The sequence below is a fragment of the Rhinichthys klamathensis genome, unplaced genomic scaffold (assembly GCF_029890125.1).
Source record: "Rhinichthys klamathensis goyatoka isolate OS25496 unplaced genomic scaffold, OSU_Roscu_1.1 h1tg000440l_1, whole genome shotgun sequence".
Lineage (NCBI taxonomy): Eukaryota > Metazoa > Chordata > Actinopteri > Cypriniformes > Leuciscidae > Rhinichthys > Rhinichthys klamathensis.
The window spans coordinates 279,239-300,285 of record NW_026606936.1 but is presented as its reverse complement, the minus strand read 5'-3'; the positions used below and the strand labels follow the sequence as shown (position 1 = coordinate 300,285).

Below are 21,047 nucleotides of genomic sequence, written 5' to 3'. Positions count from 1 at the left end.
AAAATGAAATATAATAAAAATGTTATTATAAAATAAATATGCACAGTTCCTCTGGCTTACCTATAAGCAAATATATATTTTTAAAATACAATATATACAGATTTGCTTGTTCAATGAGTCTGAAGTCTGAAGTTTTCTTTTTCTTTTTTTCAGATAATCAGTGCTGTATTTGTCACATCCACACCCATATTTCACCGCTAGAGGTTCTCATAAGCTTGTGTTGTTCCTCCTTTTGTTTCTTAAAATCAATGTATTTTGGAAAACTGATTAAAACTTTTCAAATATTGACAGCTGTGAAACAGTGTATACTTCATCATTGTATACTTATTATATATGCAGTTTTATAAATATTAGACTTGTCTCTTTGAAATAAAGAATAGGCCTATAGCTAGTCAATCTCTCTTTCAATCATTCACTGTGAAAGAATGAAAAGAAAAACAAATATAGACATTCAATGATCAGATAATCATTAAACTGTCAAAACATCACTGCTGGAAACATAATTTAAAACCATATATTTTAAATGATTTTTTTTTTAAATAGACTATTTTGTGTCTGTTCTGTATAGCTACACCTAATGTTATAAATTACCTTTCCCCACATAAAATATCTTCATATGAATTATAGCCTATTTAGAATAGATTTAAATTTTGGTTTTGTCAGTATTAGTTCCATCAGAAGCCAAACAGCAGAGGGCGCTACATATATGTAGGTTATATGTAGTTTTAGTTGTAGACCAATATGCAGGCGAGATATGAATGAAGTTGACAATTTGGTTCTCTAAATTAACTCAAACAAGATCAAGTTCATCTATATATTTTCTACATGTTGCTTTCAACTGACGGCATATTGTCCCAGACCCACAATGAGCCCAACAAATTTAAGTTTTTCCCCTATGATGATTATAGGCTATTTCTACTTAGTAACATCTGCATTTTACCAGTTTCTGACAATCTGGGAAAATGTGGAATGATGTTTGAAGTATTTCTGTTCCTTTTTTAAATTCCCATTTACAGTGACTTTTACTTTCGTTTTCTGGTCCAAATATAGGCCTTCATTTATTCTATGGGTTGAATTTTTGTTTGAGGGTTTTATTACCATAAAAACGTTCCTGTTTTATAAGTATTATTTTTTCTATTATTTTACCAAATCGTGACAGGAATGTCTACTTTTCTTTTTGAAGCTTAACTCTAATAAAATAGTTTATTGGCATGGTTATGTTTACATACACTATTTCCAAAGCATTATACACGAAAAAAAGTAATGACAAGAAAATGAACAATAACATATAACAATAAAAATTAAAAACATTTTAAAATAAGGTGCTAATTAATAAATAAAAATAAGATAAAAAGACATTTGTCAAGACATTATGAAAAACTGCTGTAATATACATTGATATAGTCTCTGACTATATTGATCAAGGCAGTAGTCGTTTTCTGAGGGTGCATATTTCTCCCTTTCTCTCCCCCTCCCTCTCTCTCTCTCTCTCTCTCTCTCTCTCTCTCTCTCTCTCTCTCTCTCTCTCTCTCTCTCTCTCTCTCTCTCTCTCTCTCTCTCTCTCTCTCTCTCTCTCTCTCTCTCTCTCTCTCTCTCTCATTCTACTACATCATGACTGTGACCTGGATCTTCTGTCTGCAAACACAAACCCTCCATGTCCTCTGTGCTCGATCAGTGTAAGCGACTGATTTGACTTAGACTTGTAGGTCTTGAGTTAGAGGCCCGTCATAGTCAGTGTAGTTCAGTGTCTGTTTGGACCCGTGTATGTGATGATCAGGTGTGTTAGAGCTTAGCCGCTAACGACCACAGTGTGACGGGCTCTAACCCACCACAGCCACCAAACTCAGTTTCGTGTACCTGTGTAAACCAAACAGGTACAGAGTGTGGGTTTCATTTGTAAAATCAGCTTTTCAAGGTAAGAAATCTACTTTTACGCTGTCCATACGCCGAAGAAGCATTAGCAGGGACTATGCGGTTATATTAGCTTAGCTCTATGTAACGAATATATTGAGGCACTTTACGGTGCTATTTAGTGTCGCTTTACAGTATAAAAAGTAACTCCGACATGTATACAAATGTTTTATCGATTATTTGTTTGAAAGCGCCTATATTTCTTCTGTTGTGAGCTCCTCTGTGTCGTATTTGGTGGCTGGCTAAGCTAAATGCTAGCTGAGAGTTGACAACTAACCATTTAACGTTAACGTTTCGCTTCGGTGTTCATATCTCTGGTTTCCTACTAAGATTAAGCTTTTTATTGAAGTTAAGTGTTTCAAAAATAACATTTTCAGCATTGAAATGTATCGCTGGTTTGGTACTATTGCAATAATGTCAGATGATCAACTGTTCACAAGGTTTATGCTCGATGGCTGTTTTTATTTCTTAAAGAGCACACGAATATATAAATTATGGTTTCCCTTGTAAGGAAACTGAGATAACATTGGTGTGTGGTATTTCCTTCAATGTTTATATTGTAACGCCCACTTATTTGGAGAGAGTACAGCAGGATCAGGGCTTTGTGTTATTCACTGTTGTAAACACTGATTTAACACTCACTCTCATGGTAAATGTCAGGATTGTATTTGCTGGCATGTAACTGTGTTGAAATTATGCCACAGACTTTTCTTCTAAGGTTTGATTATCTTAGCAAGGTCACTGACCTTTACATTTGGACCAGGAACCCTATGGGGTCCAAAAGGGAGTATTAGGGGGTCCGTCTGTAGAAATGTTTTCAGAAAAAGTGTCCAAAAAAGAAAGTAAGTTAGATTTAAACAAATAAACATTAAATTAAAATAAATATATAGTTTGACTTAAAGGAAATGAATGAATGAATGAATAAATAACTAGGCTTTAACAGTATTATGGCGAGAAGGGAAAATGCAATAATGTAGTTAAATAGAATATAGACATTTTTTACAGAATAAATTGGGTCTTTATACAACAAACTATATAGATATCTTTTAAATTATTTAAGTTGGGGTGCCTTTGCACGAGGATGATCATATTTGTGGCATTTCAAAGATTGAAAACCCTTAATTTAGACTGCTGAGAGTGGAGGGAAGTGCTGAAGTCAACAGCAGCGGACTTTGATCTAACTCAGCAGTTGCTGAATTCAAGCGATAAGGTCTTTGAAAGGTGCAGATTTCTTTGCTCCATTAGGAATTACATCTCCATATCACAGTATGATGATACATTTTCTTAAAGCCAATGAAAGATTGGTTATTGAGAGAACTGAGCATGCAAGGACAGACCAAAGATTGGGGAGATTAATTCATATTAGGGTGGAGCTTAAACGCATGTGTGTGTGTGTGCGATGGATTATGTCCTGTGTGCGGTCATTGCAGGGTTGCAGATTGAATCCCCTTGAGTAGGGTGAGTTTCTATTCGTGCTTTCATTGAATTTAACTCTTTTGTTTTTTCCTGCTATACCCACATCTCTGTTCCAGTAAACTGTTTTGGACTTTATCATAGGGGTATGTTTAAATGCAAATAGGCATAGCAGATGACATATTATGTTGTCATGGAAGCAACGTGAATAATAAACTCATGAATGTTAACTGAATTTGACTTCCTTGCATGCTCTGAAAAGACCAGGATCATGCAAAGAAATGTAATAGGGTAAAAATCATGTGGATTTCATGTTGACTTAAAAATTAAGATGGCATAACTGGGTTTCCCTGCTTTTCCAGATGCTAGGAGATCAATAAGCGGGGTGTGGTTCAGTGCTCTTTGGAACCAGAATTATTTCATGTGAAGTCTTTGCTCCCTCGGAGTTTCCATTGCATGGCATTGTTTGTCAGATAGTTTTAAAGCTGTACCATCGTTCCATTTCTTAATTATTGATTTAACTGGGATAGTGACTGATCTTCTTGTATCTAGGCCTTGTATCTAGTTTTTTGATGATTGGACTTTGTAATTTTAAATCCCTTGACTAGTGATCTCCATTTAACTATATAATTTATATATTGTTAAATGCCTGCACCAGTGATAATTTAAATTAAGGATGCTAATGATGATTAATTGTGATTAATTGTCGATAAGAATTTAATTGATAAAAAATGTCAATGGTCGATTAAACAAGGTCATCGTTAGAGTAAGTAGTTTTGAGGTGTGCTTAGCAACGAGGAAAAATTTTGTGAGCGTGCCATTATGTATTCTTGATTTTTCGTCATATATTGAGTACTTTAAAGGGACATTGTGTAGGAATTACTCCCATCTAGCGGTGAAATTGTATTTTGCATTCAAACGAATTGTGCTCTCCAGCGCCTCGCTTTTTCAAATGTGTATTGCATCTACGGTAGCCGTTATGTACCAAAAAGCTATTGACAGGACGTCTTCTAATAGCACTTCGTCGAGTTTTCCTTTGGGTGAACAGGTTTGTTATTTCAAACAAACTGCAACTTTACAGTATGAATTACTGACTGTGAAAAACATGAACCATTGTAATTAGTATTTATGCTTATTTATTCGTTATATTTTCTTAAGTACGTGCATTGTTAGATTAGATATCATCATCATCATCATCATCATCAGATGATTCAACAGTAGAGGGAGAGGACAGAGAGGCAGTGGATCAGAAGTACGTTTCCACTGTCAGGCCAGAAGCTCCGCGGTGCTTCAATAAAACACGCCCGTGTTATCAGAAAACTAATCAGAAAGAAATGGAAACAGCATTGCAAAACAAATATGATAAAAGCGACCGTTTGCTGGCATTTTTGTTGTTTACTTGACTATTTAAAACCCAAGCATCGATGTTTTACCAGGTCTACAATAAAAGGCGATACATTGATCATGAATTAATGTATGTCAAAATTGCACATTAGTCACACAGAAATAAATTACCGTTAGGTTTCACAAAAGAAATAGGACACACTTACTTCAATCGCGTCTGTTTCTGTTTATTTGGTAGTAACAGGACATATATCACATTTAAAAAGAATGATAATTTCTACAAATATATGCCACCAATAATACGACCTGAGGAGCTTTAGCACTCTCTCGACTCCCAGTAGGCTAACGTTACAGATATTTTCAGTCAGAGAAACAGAGGAAGCTCCCGGGAAAAAAAATGTGCTTTATTTTATGATAGTCCGGTATAAAGAGACGAGACGTAGGCTATCTGACAGATAAAATAAAAACATTATTGTGATAACCTTTATGATTGGTCTGATTTCTTCAAACGTTCACTATGTTTTTTTTACTATGCGTATCTTCAAGCGTTTATTTTGTTTACTATGGTAACGTTAATGGTTAGCGTGCAATATAGTCTTTTACTCGCGTATAAATATTTCTACCTTATATGGTGATCAGAATCCACATCGGATCACAAACAAAAGGCATTCAAACGTGAGTTACATTATTTTAAAAGTAGCCTATTTACTGCTGACAGAATCACCCGGCGCTGTCGTCTAGTAGAGGTGGACGACGAGGAAGAGGAGGAGAGCGAGAGTCAATACCACGACGACAAAGATGCCCGCGGCAGCTACAAGAGACGATCTTGATAGAATTGAAAGTTTCCAAGGCAGAGAAGAGAAGCAATGCAGCCTTTTAAACTTGCCGGGGCAGTGACCAGCGCCTCTCAGCTCTGCTCCTCCGGTTCTGCTGCTTTCAGTTACATGACGCTGGCTCTGAACGAAAACGCGTTGTGGAAACGCGTTTGGTTGGTACTTTTTGACCCTCTCTGCTATTATAGTTTTTCAAGATGGCGGAACGACATGGAAGCCTCCGTGAACCTACCCGTCCCATGTACATAAAGATAATAAATTCTTAATTTACGAGGATAAGTCAGATAATTTGCAGAGGTATTTGTACACCATTGAGGACATATTTAAGAATAAAAATATTGATTTCAGATAATAAAATACCTAAAAACCTACACAGTGTCCCTTTAAAAAAAAAAAATCATTATTTTAATTTATTAATTTAAAATATTTTAGATCAGTTGAAACTGACACATTTTTTCATATTACTCAAAAAAAAAAGTAATTAAGCACATTGTGGTGTAAAAAAAACAATAAAGCATGGCAAAGTCCTAGAGACTTTTATTGGATTTTTGAATTTTTATTTTTATTATTTTCAATGTATTATTTTAAATTACTTTAGATTGTCACTTTGACATTATAATTTTTCTGATTAATCAGATAAAAAAAAAACAACTAAAACAAATTAAGGCCACTGTGTAACATGAATGGATCCAAGGAGTGAATAATTTTTGTATTCGCTATAGTTTAACTTGCTCACACAACCCTTATTAGATGACTGCAATGCATTCTGTGCACTGCTGTGGTGGACTGTGGGAGGCAATGCGACCATTCCCTGAACATAACCTACCATTATCATTTTTAGTCATCAAATAGCTGCTTTTGAATCCAGGAAATTTGTCTGCTTTGTGAACCAATTTTGCACAAGGTCAGTCAACATTTGCTCTGTGTTTGGCTCAAATATTTGACCCCTACTGATTCATGCACAGTTTCCCCTGTTTGCCATCTGCACTTTTGTGTGCGATTCTGTTCTGAGTCGTTATATAAAAATGGAACTGAAACAAAATCTGAGATGAACTGTCACATGAATGTTTTCTATGACGTTCAAATTGTGTTAAAAAGCTTATTTCAGGTTGCTCCAGCTAACGTGCATGTGCAGTCTCAAACGCGCACACTTTCCTTCTCCCATTTTTATTTAATATTGTGAATTAACCGTCTTATTGTATAAATGTTTTGGTCAGACTCGGCTCAGAGAGCAAAGAGATGATCGCAAATAAGTAATGCTAACATCAGCGGACATGGTATAATGAGTAATCGTTATTATAGTTCGAAAGGGCAAAGAGTCGAAGTTATCTTATGTGAGTTGACTCGAGATACAAAAAAATGCAAAACTGCAAAGTCGCATTTGTCATATAACCGTGACAGCGGTGGACTTTTGAAGCTGGAATTATGAGTGGATTAAGTATGCTCTTTCAATCGTCAAGAGAGGAATAACATGGATGGAACTTTCTTGGCAAGTAGGATTATGGATCACAGTCTGGGAGAAGGCTACTAACATTAGCCTTGTTTATTGACTTGTTAATAGCAATTTGCGGTGGAATATGTGCCGCTAGGGTCCAGTCGGGTGACGGGTCGGGTCAAACTTTCAAATAATTGACGGCTCCGCATCGGTTCCGGGTAGTACATTTCTCGGTTCTGCACCGGTCCGGGTCAAACTTTCAAATAATTGATGGGTCGTTCAGGTCGGTTCCGTGTAGCACGTTTACGGGTCTCTTCGGGTTCGGGTGTGAATTTTTGGACCAGTGAAGACCTCAAAGGGGTAGGCGATATACCGCTAGACATACTGGTAGAAATTTGTCAACCGGTAGAGATTTTGGACTGTCATCCCTATCGCGGTTACGCTTATGTGATGTTGCTGTGCTACGCAGTCACGAAAGCTTATCATTTGCATGCGTTTTTTAAACACTGCGGTTTAAAAACTTCGCTCACGCAATCAGCACATGAACAGCACAGCCAACCCGATCTGACGGCAATTCCTACAATTATTACGAGGTGGCTAATTCGTACCGATTCATACGACCTCACTCGTACGAATTTGTGTACGATTTTTGCTAAATCGTACATATTTTACGAGTTGCCAAATTCGTATAAATCCGTACGAATGACCTACCAGGGCTTGACGCTTACTTTTTTCCCCAAGGCCCAAGTTGAAAAATGTAGGTGCGCATTTAGAAAGTTGCGCCCCTAAAGTTTCTAAATGTGCTCCTAATAGTAACTAATAGTTGCGCCTCTAAAGTTTCTAAATGCGCTCTGAAATTTAGGAGCATGTGCTCCTTGGGAAAAAAGAAGCCCTGGTAGGTCATTCGTACGAATTCAAACGAATTTGGCAACTCGTAAAATATGTACTATTTAGCAAAAACCGTACGAATTCGTACGAGTGAGGTCGTATGAATTGGTACGAATTAGCCACCTAGTAAAATATATATATATATATATATATATATATATATATATATATATATATATATATATATATATATATATATACACTCACCTAAAGGATTATTAGGAACACCATACTATTACTAAACTGTGTTTGACCCCCTTTCGCCTTCAGAACTGCCTTAATTCTACGTGGCATTGATTCAACAAGGTGCTGCTGAAAGCATTCTTTAGAAATGTTGGCCCATATTGATAGGATAGCATCTTGCAGTTGATGGAGATTTGTGGGATGCACATCCAGGGCACGAAGCTCCCGTTCCACCACATCCCAAAGATGCTCTATTGGGTTGAGATCTGGTGTGTGGGGGCCTTTTTAGTACAGTGAACTCTGTCATGTTCAAGAAAACAATTTGAAATGATTCGAGCTTTGTGACATGGTGCATTATCCTGCTGGAAGTAGCCATCAGAGAATGGGTACATGGTGGCCATAAAGGGATGGACATGGTCAGAAACAATGCTCAGGTAGGCCGTGTTATTTAAACGATGCCCAATTGGCACTAAGGGGCCTAAAGTGTGCCAAGAAAATATCCCCCACACCATTACACCACCACCAGCCTGCACAGTGGTAACAAGTAGTGCTGCCACTAACGACTAATTTTCTAACGACTAATCTTTCGACTAATTTTTCGATTAGTCGACTAATCTAAACGACTAATTAAAAAAAAAATCAAGTGTTTATTTCGTTGTGTCCATTTTATTTTGAACTCAACTGAAGGGCCAAAACATAAAATGTCACCTGTTCAAAAACATTTGCTGCGTCCCAATTCGCATACTATCCGTCCTAAATAGTATTCGAAAATAGAATTAGTACGTCCCAAATCGTAGTATGTTGAAATGAGTGTCCCAAAGAGACCCGGATGGTCTACTATATCCGGTCAGAATCCGAAGTGCAGATCGATGCGCACTCTAACGGCTGATATTGCCCACAACCCATCGCGCGTTGGACGAGGATTCGGCTGGAACTACAAACACGAATGAAAAGTGTTCAAAAACTACAGACATGGAGGACGCGTGAGTCCGACGGTTATGTAGAGAGGTTTAGATAAAGGGGTTTGAGTGATTAATTATCAGTATCTAACCTGATGAAAATGTATTTATTCAATGTTGTCCACATTATATTGCATCTGCAGCAGCATTGTGAACTTTTGCAAAGATACGTTTAGCCATTAACTTTTAAATGCATTATTATATTCAAATTCCAAACACATGAGGAGAGTCTCCGCATGAAAGACCCATGACTGGCAGATGAACGTGCGACAACAATTCTCTCCGAAATGGTAAGAAGTTATATTAGATTGAATGGAGGATTTTAACTGTGACGAGATGATTGACAGGGCAGTTTACGGTGATAGGATGCACGCGACAGATCTGTCCGTTAAAGATGACGAAGTAGTATGTCCCAAAGCTTGCCTACTCTTTTGCTACACACTCAAAAGTATGTACTTTTTCTTCACAAAAAGAGTACATACTTTTAGGGCGTAGTATAAGTAGGCGAATTGGGACGCAGCAATAATGTATTAACAATCTAAGCATTAAGTATCTGCATTTCCATTAGGCTATACCATATTAGTCAGAGTCCAATCTAATCCTCTAATAACAAACATGTATGTATTACTTAAATTAGCTCTTTGTTCTGCCTTAAAAAATGTACAGTAAGCTAATAATGATTAATTTATGTACATTTCTGAAAAGCATAACTGATAACAGCACTCTGAATAGTAAAGTAGATGCAATGCATTTTCTGTGAAAAGCGCTATACAAATAAATTGGAATTGAATTGAAAGAGTCTGGACTAGCCCACTATGAGTCGCGCTGAAAGCAGGCAGGCACGCAGTTGTGTAGCTCGCGTTTACACTTGCGTGCATGGCGGGCCCGTGCCGCGGTTCGCGTGAATGTGAAAGCAACACGGACTCGGGAGCGCTTGTTCAGGAAGTTAAGTAACCTGCCCATGCGTTTTAGCTGATTATGATGCATTTAGTTAAATAAAACACATGTAAGGGATGATAGTGTTGATGATTTACCTTGGATACGCGAGAGTTGAGTCTGCAGTGTGTTCGCGCATTGCGCGTGCATTGCAATCAGGGCAACACATTTGGAAATCCACTGTCTCCTCAAAAGAGTCCGTTTGAAAAACACAATATATTGACCCGCGTTCTGTTTTTTATCATGCGCCGTGCACGTTTGCGATGGCATAAGATGCACGCAAACTCAACAGGGTTCGATGGAATTAAGTGTGAAACCAGACCAACGCTGCGGGGGGCGCCGGGAACAATCGCGCTCGGACTCGGACCGCAGCAAACGAGCCCACCGTGAAAGCTCCGTCACCTGCCTCCGCAATTTTTCATATCAAAGCAGTGAAGGCGGGCGGGAACGTGAAGGAAAATGATAGCAGATAAACCAGTAGGGTGCGCACGGCGCACAGACTGGTGTGTGGAGGTGAATTACAGTGAGCCGTTTGTGACGGGAGACCAAAAATAAATAGCGGTCAATAGTAAAACGACACGTCGACTAAAAAAATTGCCGTCGACTAATTTGCATGGTCGATTACGTCGACTAAGTCGACTAATCGCGGCAGCACTAGTAACAAGGCATGATGGTTCCATGTTCTCATTCTGTTTACGCCAAATTCTGACTCTAACATCTGAATGTCTCAACAGAAATCGAGACTCATCAGACCAGGCAACATTTTTCCAGTCTTCAACTGTCCAATTTTGGTGAGCTCTTGGAAATTGCAGCCTCTTTTTCCTATTTGTAGTGGAGATGAGTGGTACCCGGTGGGGTCTTCTGCTGTTGTAGCCCATCCGCCTCAAGGTTGTGCGTGTTGTGGCTTCACAAATGCTTTGCTGCATACCTCAGTTGTAACGAGTGTTTTTTTCAGTCAAAGTTGCTCTTCTATCAGCTTGAATCAGTCGCAGTATGTAAAATGCACTGTAACAAATATCGCCATTCTAGTGTTATTTTAGTATCACTGAGATACTTTGTTAATATTTTGAATTCAATTTAATTCTGCTTTCATTGTAATTTTTAGTTAATTTTTAGTAATTCTGTTGTTTAGTCAATTTTTATTTAGTTTTTGTTTTTAGGTTTAGTTTTAGTTTAGTTTGTTTATTTTTATTTTTATTTTTTATGTCTGTATAGGGTTAGGGTTAGTTTTTTATAAATTTATATCTCAGTTTTAGTTTGGTACATCAGGTTAGGCCTAATAAAACTAAACTTGTTTATATTTTATTTTATGTGAGTTCAAATTTATTTATTTCAAGTAAAGATATTTTTTTTATATAGTTTGTTAACCTATATTAACACTGATACTAGTAAAATCTATACTAATATGCCTCAAATAATGTTCTTAGTCTTTCCTTCCTGTGACAGGGCATTACAGACAGAAGCTAAAATAGTTTACTTTAAATTAAATGAAAATTTAATTAAATTACATACAGTTTGTGTAACCAAATAATAACTGGGTGGAAATTGGACACACTGCGTGACTTTTATGTATAAACGAGCCCGAAATGGACGAGTCTCTTACAATACATATTTGAACTGCTGTGTAAAGGGAATATTGCTGTTAAAAAGCACCTTATTTGATTAAAGTGTTTGCAAACCAAATTTTATAGCACTTTTTTATATAGCAGTACTTTTAAAATAAAAGTACGCAATACACTACTTTCAAATTCATTATTGAATTTTGCGCACTATGCGATTAATCGTAGAAAATCATGCGATTTAAAAATGTAATCGTTCCCCAGCACTAGAATAAATGTAAATGTAATTTATATTAAATCTGCGAAAAGTACTAAAATTGCTGTGTTATGCATGCCAGGGCAGTAGTTGGCGATGTCACTTTGTAAAGAAACAAAGTTTGTAGACTAAACTCATAATGTGCATGATGTCACCGTTATTATATAATGTGCTGGAGACATTTGAAATGCTTTTAGCATAGTTCATTATGCTTATTTTTAGATAATGAAGTTTATTATTTTGTGGCTTAAATAAATTACTTGTTACTCAGATACTGACATGTTTGGTTTGTCAAAAATGTTACATTCAGCGGTCACAAATTCGTTGACTTTTGAAAATCAAATTTATTTTTTGGTTTATTTATGGTTTTGAGGCACAGTTGTTTTTATTGTCTCTTATAACAACAATCTTTTAATTCAACCCATAAAAATGCAGATCCTGTGTAGTATATAATAGTGAAAAATCACCTTTTAAAACTGTTGTTCCATTATTACCCTTCAGCAGATTTTGACTTAAGACTCTGAATATAATGCAGTCATACTTGTACAGGGCTTGAAGGCTCTTTGTCATTGTAGGCTTTTATTTTATGGTTAGAGCAGCATAACCATTGTTTAAAATATCTCTTCTTGTGTTCCATGGAAGAAGGTTATGTGGCTACAGAGTTGAACTGAATCTAGTAAAAACAGAAGTGGGTTTTTGTCAGTTAGGTGATGTGTTTTGACAGAGGCGAGATTCTCATTGAGAAATAATTGGTTGCATCTGGAGGACTTTTGGGTGGAGGCTGGATTTTGGCATCCACTGCGTGTGTGTGTTTCTAAAGGTGGGACGTTGCATCACTGGAGAGTCTGTTGAGGACACAAAAGCAGCGTTGTGCCCTGGTCATGTGATGCCTGTTCGGAAAGCTCAGACCATGTGATCCTGCCTCACAGAATGCTGAGTCGAACTTACAAATGCTGCCTCACCCTTGAGATGTGAGCATGATAGAGTGAACGACTGAGAAGAGAAAGATACAGCGCCATTAAAGAATGAAGACATAGAGGAACAGGTGTGAACAAGACGGGAAACGAAAGCAACAGTGTGCCAAATGCTACGGTGCAGACTACGTGCACTTCTCTGATTCGGTCCTAACTCACTCTTTCCCTGATGGTGCTGTGGGAAATGTGGCTGTCTTCTGTCGAGTCAGTTTGTTGGAATGTGGAGATTTTGCAACGACAAGAAGCGATGGCTAAAGTGGACCAAGAACGTCTTAGAATGTGTCCTAGGAAATTGAGATACGTCTTGGAATGGAAAAGAAACGCTGTGGAATTCCATGGCTGCACCATGAACAATAGGTTGGAAACAGATGAATTACTGCTTGAACTTCCTTGATGCTATCTAATAACACAGCTTGAGTTGAATTGAAACACCCTTCAAGTAATAGTACTCATCAAGCTCTTCAGCCAAAGGTGATGAGTGATTGTATGTGAAGTCATTTCTTTATATTTAATGAGCTTAAAGCACAAGTTTTTCTTTAACAGCAGTTATGGGGAAAGCTCTAATGGGGAAGCTGAAAGAAACTTGTCATTTGCGGATAACATGATCCAGATGCATCTGTGAGGAAGTGTGTGTGCGTGTGTCACGTTTAGTTGGCACACCTCTTCGCCCCTGCGCAGACCTTGTGACTGCGTTGCTGTGGCAATTGAACTGGGAATTTATCAGATGACTTTAACAATCTTCAGGTTCTGTCATCACCATGGTGTTCTTTATTTACTCTATGCGATTAATGAGAGGGAAAGCAAACATCGTGGTGCCATGAATACATGTTATGCAGTGTAAGTTCAATTCTTTCATTTACTCTGTCTGGCTCATTTGAGTTTAGCAGAATTTTCATACGGTTCTTCATACAATGCAACTGAATGCAGACTAATTTGTTGGATCTCCAAAGGTAAAAAGCACCATAAAAATAGTCGGTTACCACAACAGACAACACGCATGCAATTATTATTTGAGTTTTAAGAGCTGTGGGAAGGGTACAGACGTACAGTTGTAAATAACTTACATTTTTTGTCTCACACAATGCTATCGGATGACTCCAGAAGACTTATGTTGTGATGAAATGAAACATCTTGGCTAAAAATGTATATTTGGGACAATTCAATTTTAATATTAGCCTTTGATTTGAAGCATTTGCTTAACATTTTCTAAGTGATTTGATTGTTTTTTGTTTAGTTATTTCTATGACAGCTACGCTCTGAGAATCTTTAATGTAATATTTTAAAAACTATGCAGTGTATTATGCACATATTGACTTTAAAAACTATTCCAGATAGAGATTTTTTTTTTTTACTGAATACTACTAGCGAATAGTAAACAGAATACTAACATTAATATTAATAAAAGTGGCAATTGGCTAATATAAGCCTTTGTGTACCCTGAAACGACAAGCTGTTCTTTGCCTTTTCACAAGAGAAATGTTTCCTTTTGTATTGCATGAGATTTCAAATGGATTCTGCTATTTCTTGATGTCAGTGTTTTTGTTATCTTATGATTAAGTAATAGTTTAACTTTCTATTCACATTTTCTCTTTCCGAAAGCCGAAAATGGCATTTTAGGTTGATCATTTTCAGTAACTGGAATTTAAATGCATCGCTAGTCATATGGAATACTTTCATGGGGCTTTTTCTGTCCTTTTTGGAGCTTTACAGCATTTCACTTTTATTGTATTGAAAAGAATGGCGAGAACATTCATGCCTAACCTCAGCTTTTGTGTTTTTCGGATAAAATTAAGTCATACAGGCTTGGAAAAACATGAGGGTGAGTGAATAATGACAGAAGTTTCCCTTTTATTTTCAATGGTCTGAACATGTGCGTGCTGCCGTTTTATTGTGTCGCCCAGTCACTTTAGCTGTCTGGAGCGTGGTAGCGAAGTCACTCAATAATTCAGCTGCTAGACTGTCCCGCTGACGTTTCTTGTTTCTCTCCCTTTCTTTTACGAAGGTGTATTGAGAAGGACTGGGAAAATTTTGCAGCTGTAATAGTTCATTTCAGCTCCACAAACAAAAGCATGTTGGCTGTTGCCATGGCGTCAGTGTTTCACAGACAGGCTTCCTGTTTTGGTGTTCGGTTTCTTAGCATGAGTGAGTTTCCTGTTGAACCAGACTGACAGAACAGGAGAGCGGGTTGCTTTAGCTCTGCACATGAGGTTCATGAATGTTTGAGAAATATTGTTTCTTTGGAGTGCCAATGATAATTTTTTTCACTTCATGTCTTTTGTCTCTTGTCGTGCTGTCCGACTGCAGTCCTGGAGTTTGCCACTGGGGGTCAGCAGAGTGTGGGGCATGAGTCATGACGTCTGTGGTGCTTGTAGACAGTGGAGGAGCAGTGGTGGAGTACGTCACTGCAGTGGACGACCATTTACCGGTAAGGATTTCACAACTACAAAACTTTCTTTAAGCCTATTTGCCGCTTTAAAAAAAATTTAAATCAAGTTTTTAATGTTGTTTATATTGTGGTGTTTGTAAGATGCTTTAAGGCAAACCATGTGCAAATTCATCAATCAACACCATTGCTGACATGCTGAGTATTTTCTCCTTAAAAACGCAGTTTACCAAAACGCAGTTTGAAACCGCCCTTGTTTTTTTACATCACACACATGTTGTAACCAATCACGTCAACGTGTGGGTGGGATTTAGCATATCATTAACTATGCTCTTAAGCAGGGGAGTCTCAAGTTAAGCCAGGTTATCACACTATATTTTTCTGTTGATATGAAAAACTGGGTACATTTAGCAATATAGCAGGTGGATTATGTATTAATGTTAATGTATTAAGCTGTCACTTTTGTGAAAAAATCCTGTTCGATTTGAGACATAAGTGTTCATTGAATCAATTGGAAAATCTATTTTCCTTGTCTAAAGACGTTTCAATTTTCAACACCAAATATAGGCAAATCTACGGACAACTAACAGGCATTAGGACGAACGTAAAGAGGGCGCTTGAGACGCGCACAAGTCAGGAATATTTCTGATGATTTATTGGCGTGAAGTTTCGTGCACAATGACAAACAGGAGTGCAACATTCAGAGATTGATATTAACACCCTCCAACCCGCCAAATGCGGGTAAAAATGAACTTTGGCGGGTAACGCTGTCAAATCACTAGCCAATTTGGCTTGTTTCTATGTTTACTGACTTTGCTGGTGAAGTTCGTGTAAGCCAAATCTGCGCAGATTTAGTGCAAATACACAATTCGTGAGTCCTCATGATATATTAAATACAGTGTATTGCGCAGAATCTGTGCATTTCTGGCTTACTTGTACACACGTCACTAAGGAACAAATAACGGTGCGCTTGTTCACTTGCATTGAAGTAATAGCTAATATTAAAAAACATTTGGTTAACAGAAAAGACAGTTATTTTCCAACATCCTACATGTTCTGTGTACTGTATTGATCTGTCCACCTATCCACCCAAAACACATTTTTGGTATAAAAAAGAAGAAAAAGGCAGTTAAAATCGATTTTCGTTTTCGAAACTTGTGTTGGTTGGTCCGATCGATTGTGCAATCGATTTTCGAACATAAAGTGACAGCCCTATTATGTATATGATGTATATTACAATGTTATGATGCTTTTCTCCACTGATGTTCTAAGTTGTTCAAAGCGTTTCTAAGGATACTATTTTTAGAAGACTCTGAGACGGCGAACAGGAACGTGGTTTGTGTAACATTATCAGCACATTATTAGCGGTTTGATAACGTAGTCAAGCAAAAGGCTAATCATATTAATTACCGTTATGTGTCTGATGTAGAGAGCGATACCTAAAACGCATTACCATTCTGATACATCTTGAGATGAGTTTAAAGGCATACATTTGCTCCCAGGGGGACTTTAAGTTGCTGCTAGTCTCATATCTACAGCCCACTTGTCTGATGTATATTGCACTCAAATATTGCAATATGATTGGCTGGCATTACACAATTTGCAGGAACCAGGCTTGCCATAGTCTTGCATATTTTTGTCTACTGGCAAGACGTTTGTCAACTTTGTAGTTTATTCTGTCAAGAACTGACCAAAGATCAGCCAATCAGATTAGAGTTTGCCAGCCCATATACATCAGATGATCCATGAGATGGAACAGTAATAATAAATTGTAACAACACTCACTGATGTGCACTAATAAAGTAAATAGTCACGTCTATTTTGATTTCATGTGGACTTTCAGTGTTTTTAAAAAAAGCTAATTGTTTGTCAGGCCAACTTTTCATGTAAAAGTGAGTTTTTAGTCAGAATTTAAGCTGCAAAGTGGATCAAGTGTGATGCCAATTGTAAAAATTCTGTCTATGCAAGACTATGTTTGTGACATCCTCTGAATACCAGCTTATGATATTTATTTTCTAATATATGTTAAGGAATTTTTTACACCAGTCATGATAACTATAATTATATCGTTTTAATAATCGTTCTAAATTGGGAAGTCCACACCACAGCTATAACAACACAGGAACAATATCATTGGAATCTCTTCCAGAAAGATTTTTTCCAGCTAATAAAATATCTATCAGAATCCACCTGACTTTAAAGAGATTGAGCATTTAAAGTAGTAGACAACTTAATCGTCCGTTTGTGTGAACGACGCTCATGTTAATACAGTATATTGCCCTGACTGATATATCAGACGTTATTTGGCATAATTTTAATTATCATCATCATCATCGGCTGATAATTTTTTTTGTGTGTATATATATATATATATATAGCCCATTGACCACCCTATCGATCCGATCGACCACTACTAATAGTATTTATCTTTATAGTTATCTTTCTTAGTGTGAACGACCCTTTAAAGTTTTGTAGAACTCAAAAATCTTGTTCATTATAATGCAGTAAAACTTTACACAGCAACTCTTGAAATCTATATCTGTTAGAATGAATGTTTGGAAAGTTTAGTTTTCTGGTTTCTTGTTGATCATGACACCTCTGTTCTGTCTAGGAGGAGGGTGTATATGAGGTTGAGGGAGAGATGGAGGGAGAGGTGGAAGGAGAGGAGGAGTACCCCGCGGTGATCGTGGAGCCAGTGCCCGGTGCGCGGTTGGAGCAGGGCTTCGCTGCTCAGGTGCTGGTGTACGATGATGAGACTTACCTGATGCAGGGAGTGGCTGAGGAGCAGGAGGTGGAGACTGAGGTGCTGGAGACAGGTGAGAACACTGTTCCAAACATAACGATTCCCAGTCAACCTAAGGGCACACCTGACCAGATACACTCTTTCATGCTTCAGTAACACTTCATGGACACGCATACACAATCTTTAAAGTGTAAATTGCAGGTTACATTTTTCACGAAGATAATGCAATGTGCTTACTACATTACTACACAACATAAAGATAAGAACCGCCCAGAATTGTTTTTTATGTTGGTTTTTTTTATACCAAAATGCTCCATATAATATGAAAAGTTGGTACGTTTTACAGTGGTTTTAAGCACGCCCCCTCCCTTCCACTAGGCTGGGCGTGACGTCATAAAAGGGACTCCAAGCTTTTACTGTCTATGCCTGGTCTATGCTCCAAGCCTAGAGTTACCGTTAGTCTAAACGGCAAGTAGGTTAGCAGTTATATTGGAGACCTAGCTAGCAAAATTGGGTAACTATTGTGTTTGTGCGGGATGTACGAATACATCAAAAACGGGGGAGAGGCTCTCCACAAGTTCCCCAAGGACAAACGACTGATTCGTGCCTGTAAGTGTTAGCATACCCGAGGTAGATCTCAGGTATGCAAGCCCGACCCTACCCGAGCACGTTGTGTCCGAGCCCAGCCCGGCCCGACACATTAACTGTAATTATGAGCCCGAGCCCGATTTAAACCCAACCATTTTTTAATACGTGGGTCATTATTATAACCAGAGACAATTTATATAGAGACATGCCACTTCCTCAATCCTCAATACAACTATATAGCCTATAGGGAAAACCCGTAACGCCAAAGATGGCGGTTGTATGCACATGCCCAATCGTCTGCTTTTAACAGTCAAGCCGGGAAACATGTAAGCCTATCGTCTGGTTCCACTGACGCATGCGCACAGTTGAGGTTTGCGACAGCGGAGACGAGAACCCTTGCGCATGCGTAGTAAACGTATAACCTGTGGGGAAAAAGGCGTTTTAAACCTTATTTTGGGGCAAAGTCATCAAACTTTTTCAGCGATTTTTATCATATTTTACTGCTGTTTCTATACAAGCAGTTTTTATGTCCTGGTGAGGGAAGTCTATCGTAAATGCTTCTGATTGGGCATTGCGTTCCTAGAAATCAACACATATGTCTGTGATTGGCTACATCGCTCAACGCTGCAAACATGTTATAAATAGAAACTCTGGCCTGTAAATTGTTTCTATTTTGTTTTAGTTGTTCTTGTTGCTTTTCTGCAACAGATGAATAAAAATGTATTCGTTTTTATGTTTTATTCATAGATATTTCTAGTTTGCGGGAGTCCCGCGAATCGTTTTATTCTCCCTCAACCCGAACACACAGAGTGAGTGCATTACCGCCCGCGCTCCCTCTTATGACGTCATCACCCAGCTACTGTAAAAAACATGCTACCTTTGAAGAAACCCCAATAAATGTTATTTTAACGCATTTTAAGACAGAAATTTTTAAATATATACATATTGAGCTCTTTAATTTACACATTAATTGGTTGTGGTGGTTAACCTGCAATTTACACTTTAATGAATGCACTCTAAACATATAAACATAAATGTTAATAGATAGGGCTGCACTGTTGCTCTGTAAAATTATTATTATAATGAATAAATACTTTTTTATTTTGCAGGATTGCAATTTAAAACAGTATTAATTTGTTTATTGATTGAATTTTTGTCATGATACTAGAATACAAATAATAATTTATAATTATAATAAAATATGTTGTTATATATAATAATATATTAATAATGTATCATTATTCATGTATAATAATAATTATAATAATTTATTAATAACATATATTATTGTTGTTATGTAGTATATTAAATGGGTGGGGGGGGGGGGGTATCCTCTTTTTTTGTCCTTGGCTGATCGCATGCCTGTAAAAAATCAATGTATTCTAGTTATTGAAATGCATTTCAATACAAAAGCACTGTCGTGTCTGTTCATGATTTGTCATAAGTTGTTCAAAACATGAATGAATCCCCATTAAAATGGCAGATAAGGAACTTTTTACCCACACACTTATCACAGCCAGTGCTTTCGTTCACATTAGCAAAATGCTCTCTGTTCTAGTGATTGCATGGTCAAATATTTTGAATCCTGTGATATCCAGCAGTTGGTGTTGGCAGTGAGACTTTGTGAAGCCAACGTTTGTAAAACATCTGACTGTGTATCCAGCATTATGCATTTGTAAACCTTAATCACTCAAACAAAATACTTCATGGTGGACATTGATGCACATTAAATCCTGCAGTCTCAGGCATGGGGAGAGAGTTGACTTTTACAGTTGAACATTGCTCTCTTATGTCGGTTATGTCAGTGATTAGGTATCCTGTTTTTTTGTGCATGCAGACTCTTGTTTGTTAGTATATGGAATGCCATCCCTATAGGCTGGGATTTATGGGCTATTTAGTGATGCATCATTTCAAAGGTTAAAACCACATATGCATGATTCTGCTATAAAATCAACCTTGTGGCACAAAGAGAGCTTTCTTGTATTGGTTACAGTTACTAGCAGTCAAACACAGGGCTACGCTTCTATTTTTACAACAATTTCTGTGTTTAGAACTATATTTTACTGATCTAGCAGAGATTGGCTCTTTAAAGAGAGAGTTCACCCAAAAGGGAAAGTCAACATTTGTTCACCCTCATGTTGTCCAACCCATAGTAGATTAATTTGTTCATGGATCACAAAAGGAAACGCTAAGCTGAATGTTCAGAACCGACAGCCTCATTCATCATTCACTTTTATTGTATGGAAAAAAAAGCAATGGAAGTGAATGATGTCTGGGTCTTCCTAGCATCTAATTTTGTGTTGCTTTTGAGAAAGTAAGCAACACTTGTTTGGAGCAACATGAGGTTGAGTAAAACGTATAAAATCGTGTTTTAAATAGATTTGGTGCCAAGGCCCTGTCAGTGATGGGTCTCTACTGCCCTCTAGTGGACATTCTGTGAAGTTAGGTGCAGAAAATGGTCATTTCTCACATTATAATACTTATTGCAAGTATTAAACTAAACCTGATTGTAATACTTAATGACTTGTAATACTCATGTCAATACTTAAGTCACTTAACGATTTATACTTCTTATAATGTCACGTGACATCATAAAAGTCCCAATTATATTCGTTCAGAGATATTTCGGAGACATTGAGATC

General features: G+C 37.4%; 1 protein-coding gene across 5 annotated transcripts in view; it reads left to right on the top strand.

Moving 5' to 3' along the window:
- The first annotated feature begins 1,712 nt into the window (after positions 1-1,712).
- The window catches only part of elf2b (E74-like factor 2b (ets domain transcription factor)), a 29,160-nt gene continuing 9,825 nt past the window's right edge, over positions 1,713-21,047 (top strand). The window contains exons 1-4 of one of the 5 annotated variants that reach the window (XM_056236138.1): positions 14,427-14,510; positions 14,694-14,833; positions 14,996-15,116; positions 17,686-17,890. In XM_056236138.1, the coding sequence (XP_056092113.1) occupies positions 15,042-15,116; positions 17,686-17,890 (280 nt within the window). In that variant the 5' untranslated portion in view covers positions 14,427-14,510; positions 14,694-14,833; positions 14,996-15,041. Of the gene's footprint in view, positions 1,916-12,564; positions 13,049-13,225; positions 13,529-14,426; positions 14,899-14,995; positions 15,117-17,685; positions 17,891-21,047 lie in introns of those variants that run through there. The other 4 variants (XM_056236136.1, XM_056236140.1, XM_056236139.1 and 1 more) reach the window with 4 other exon arrangements.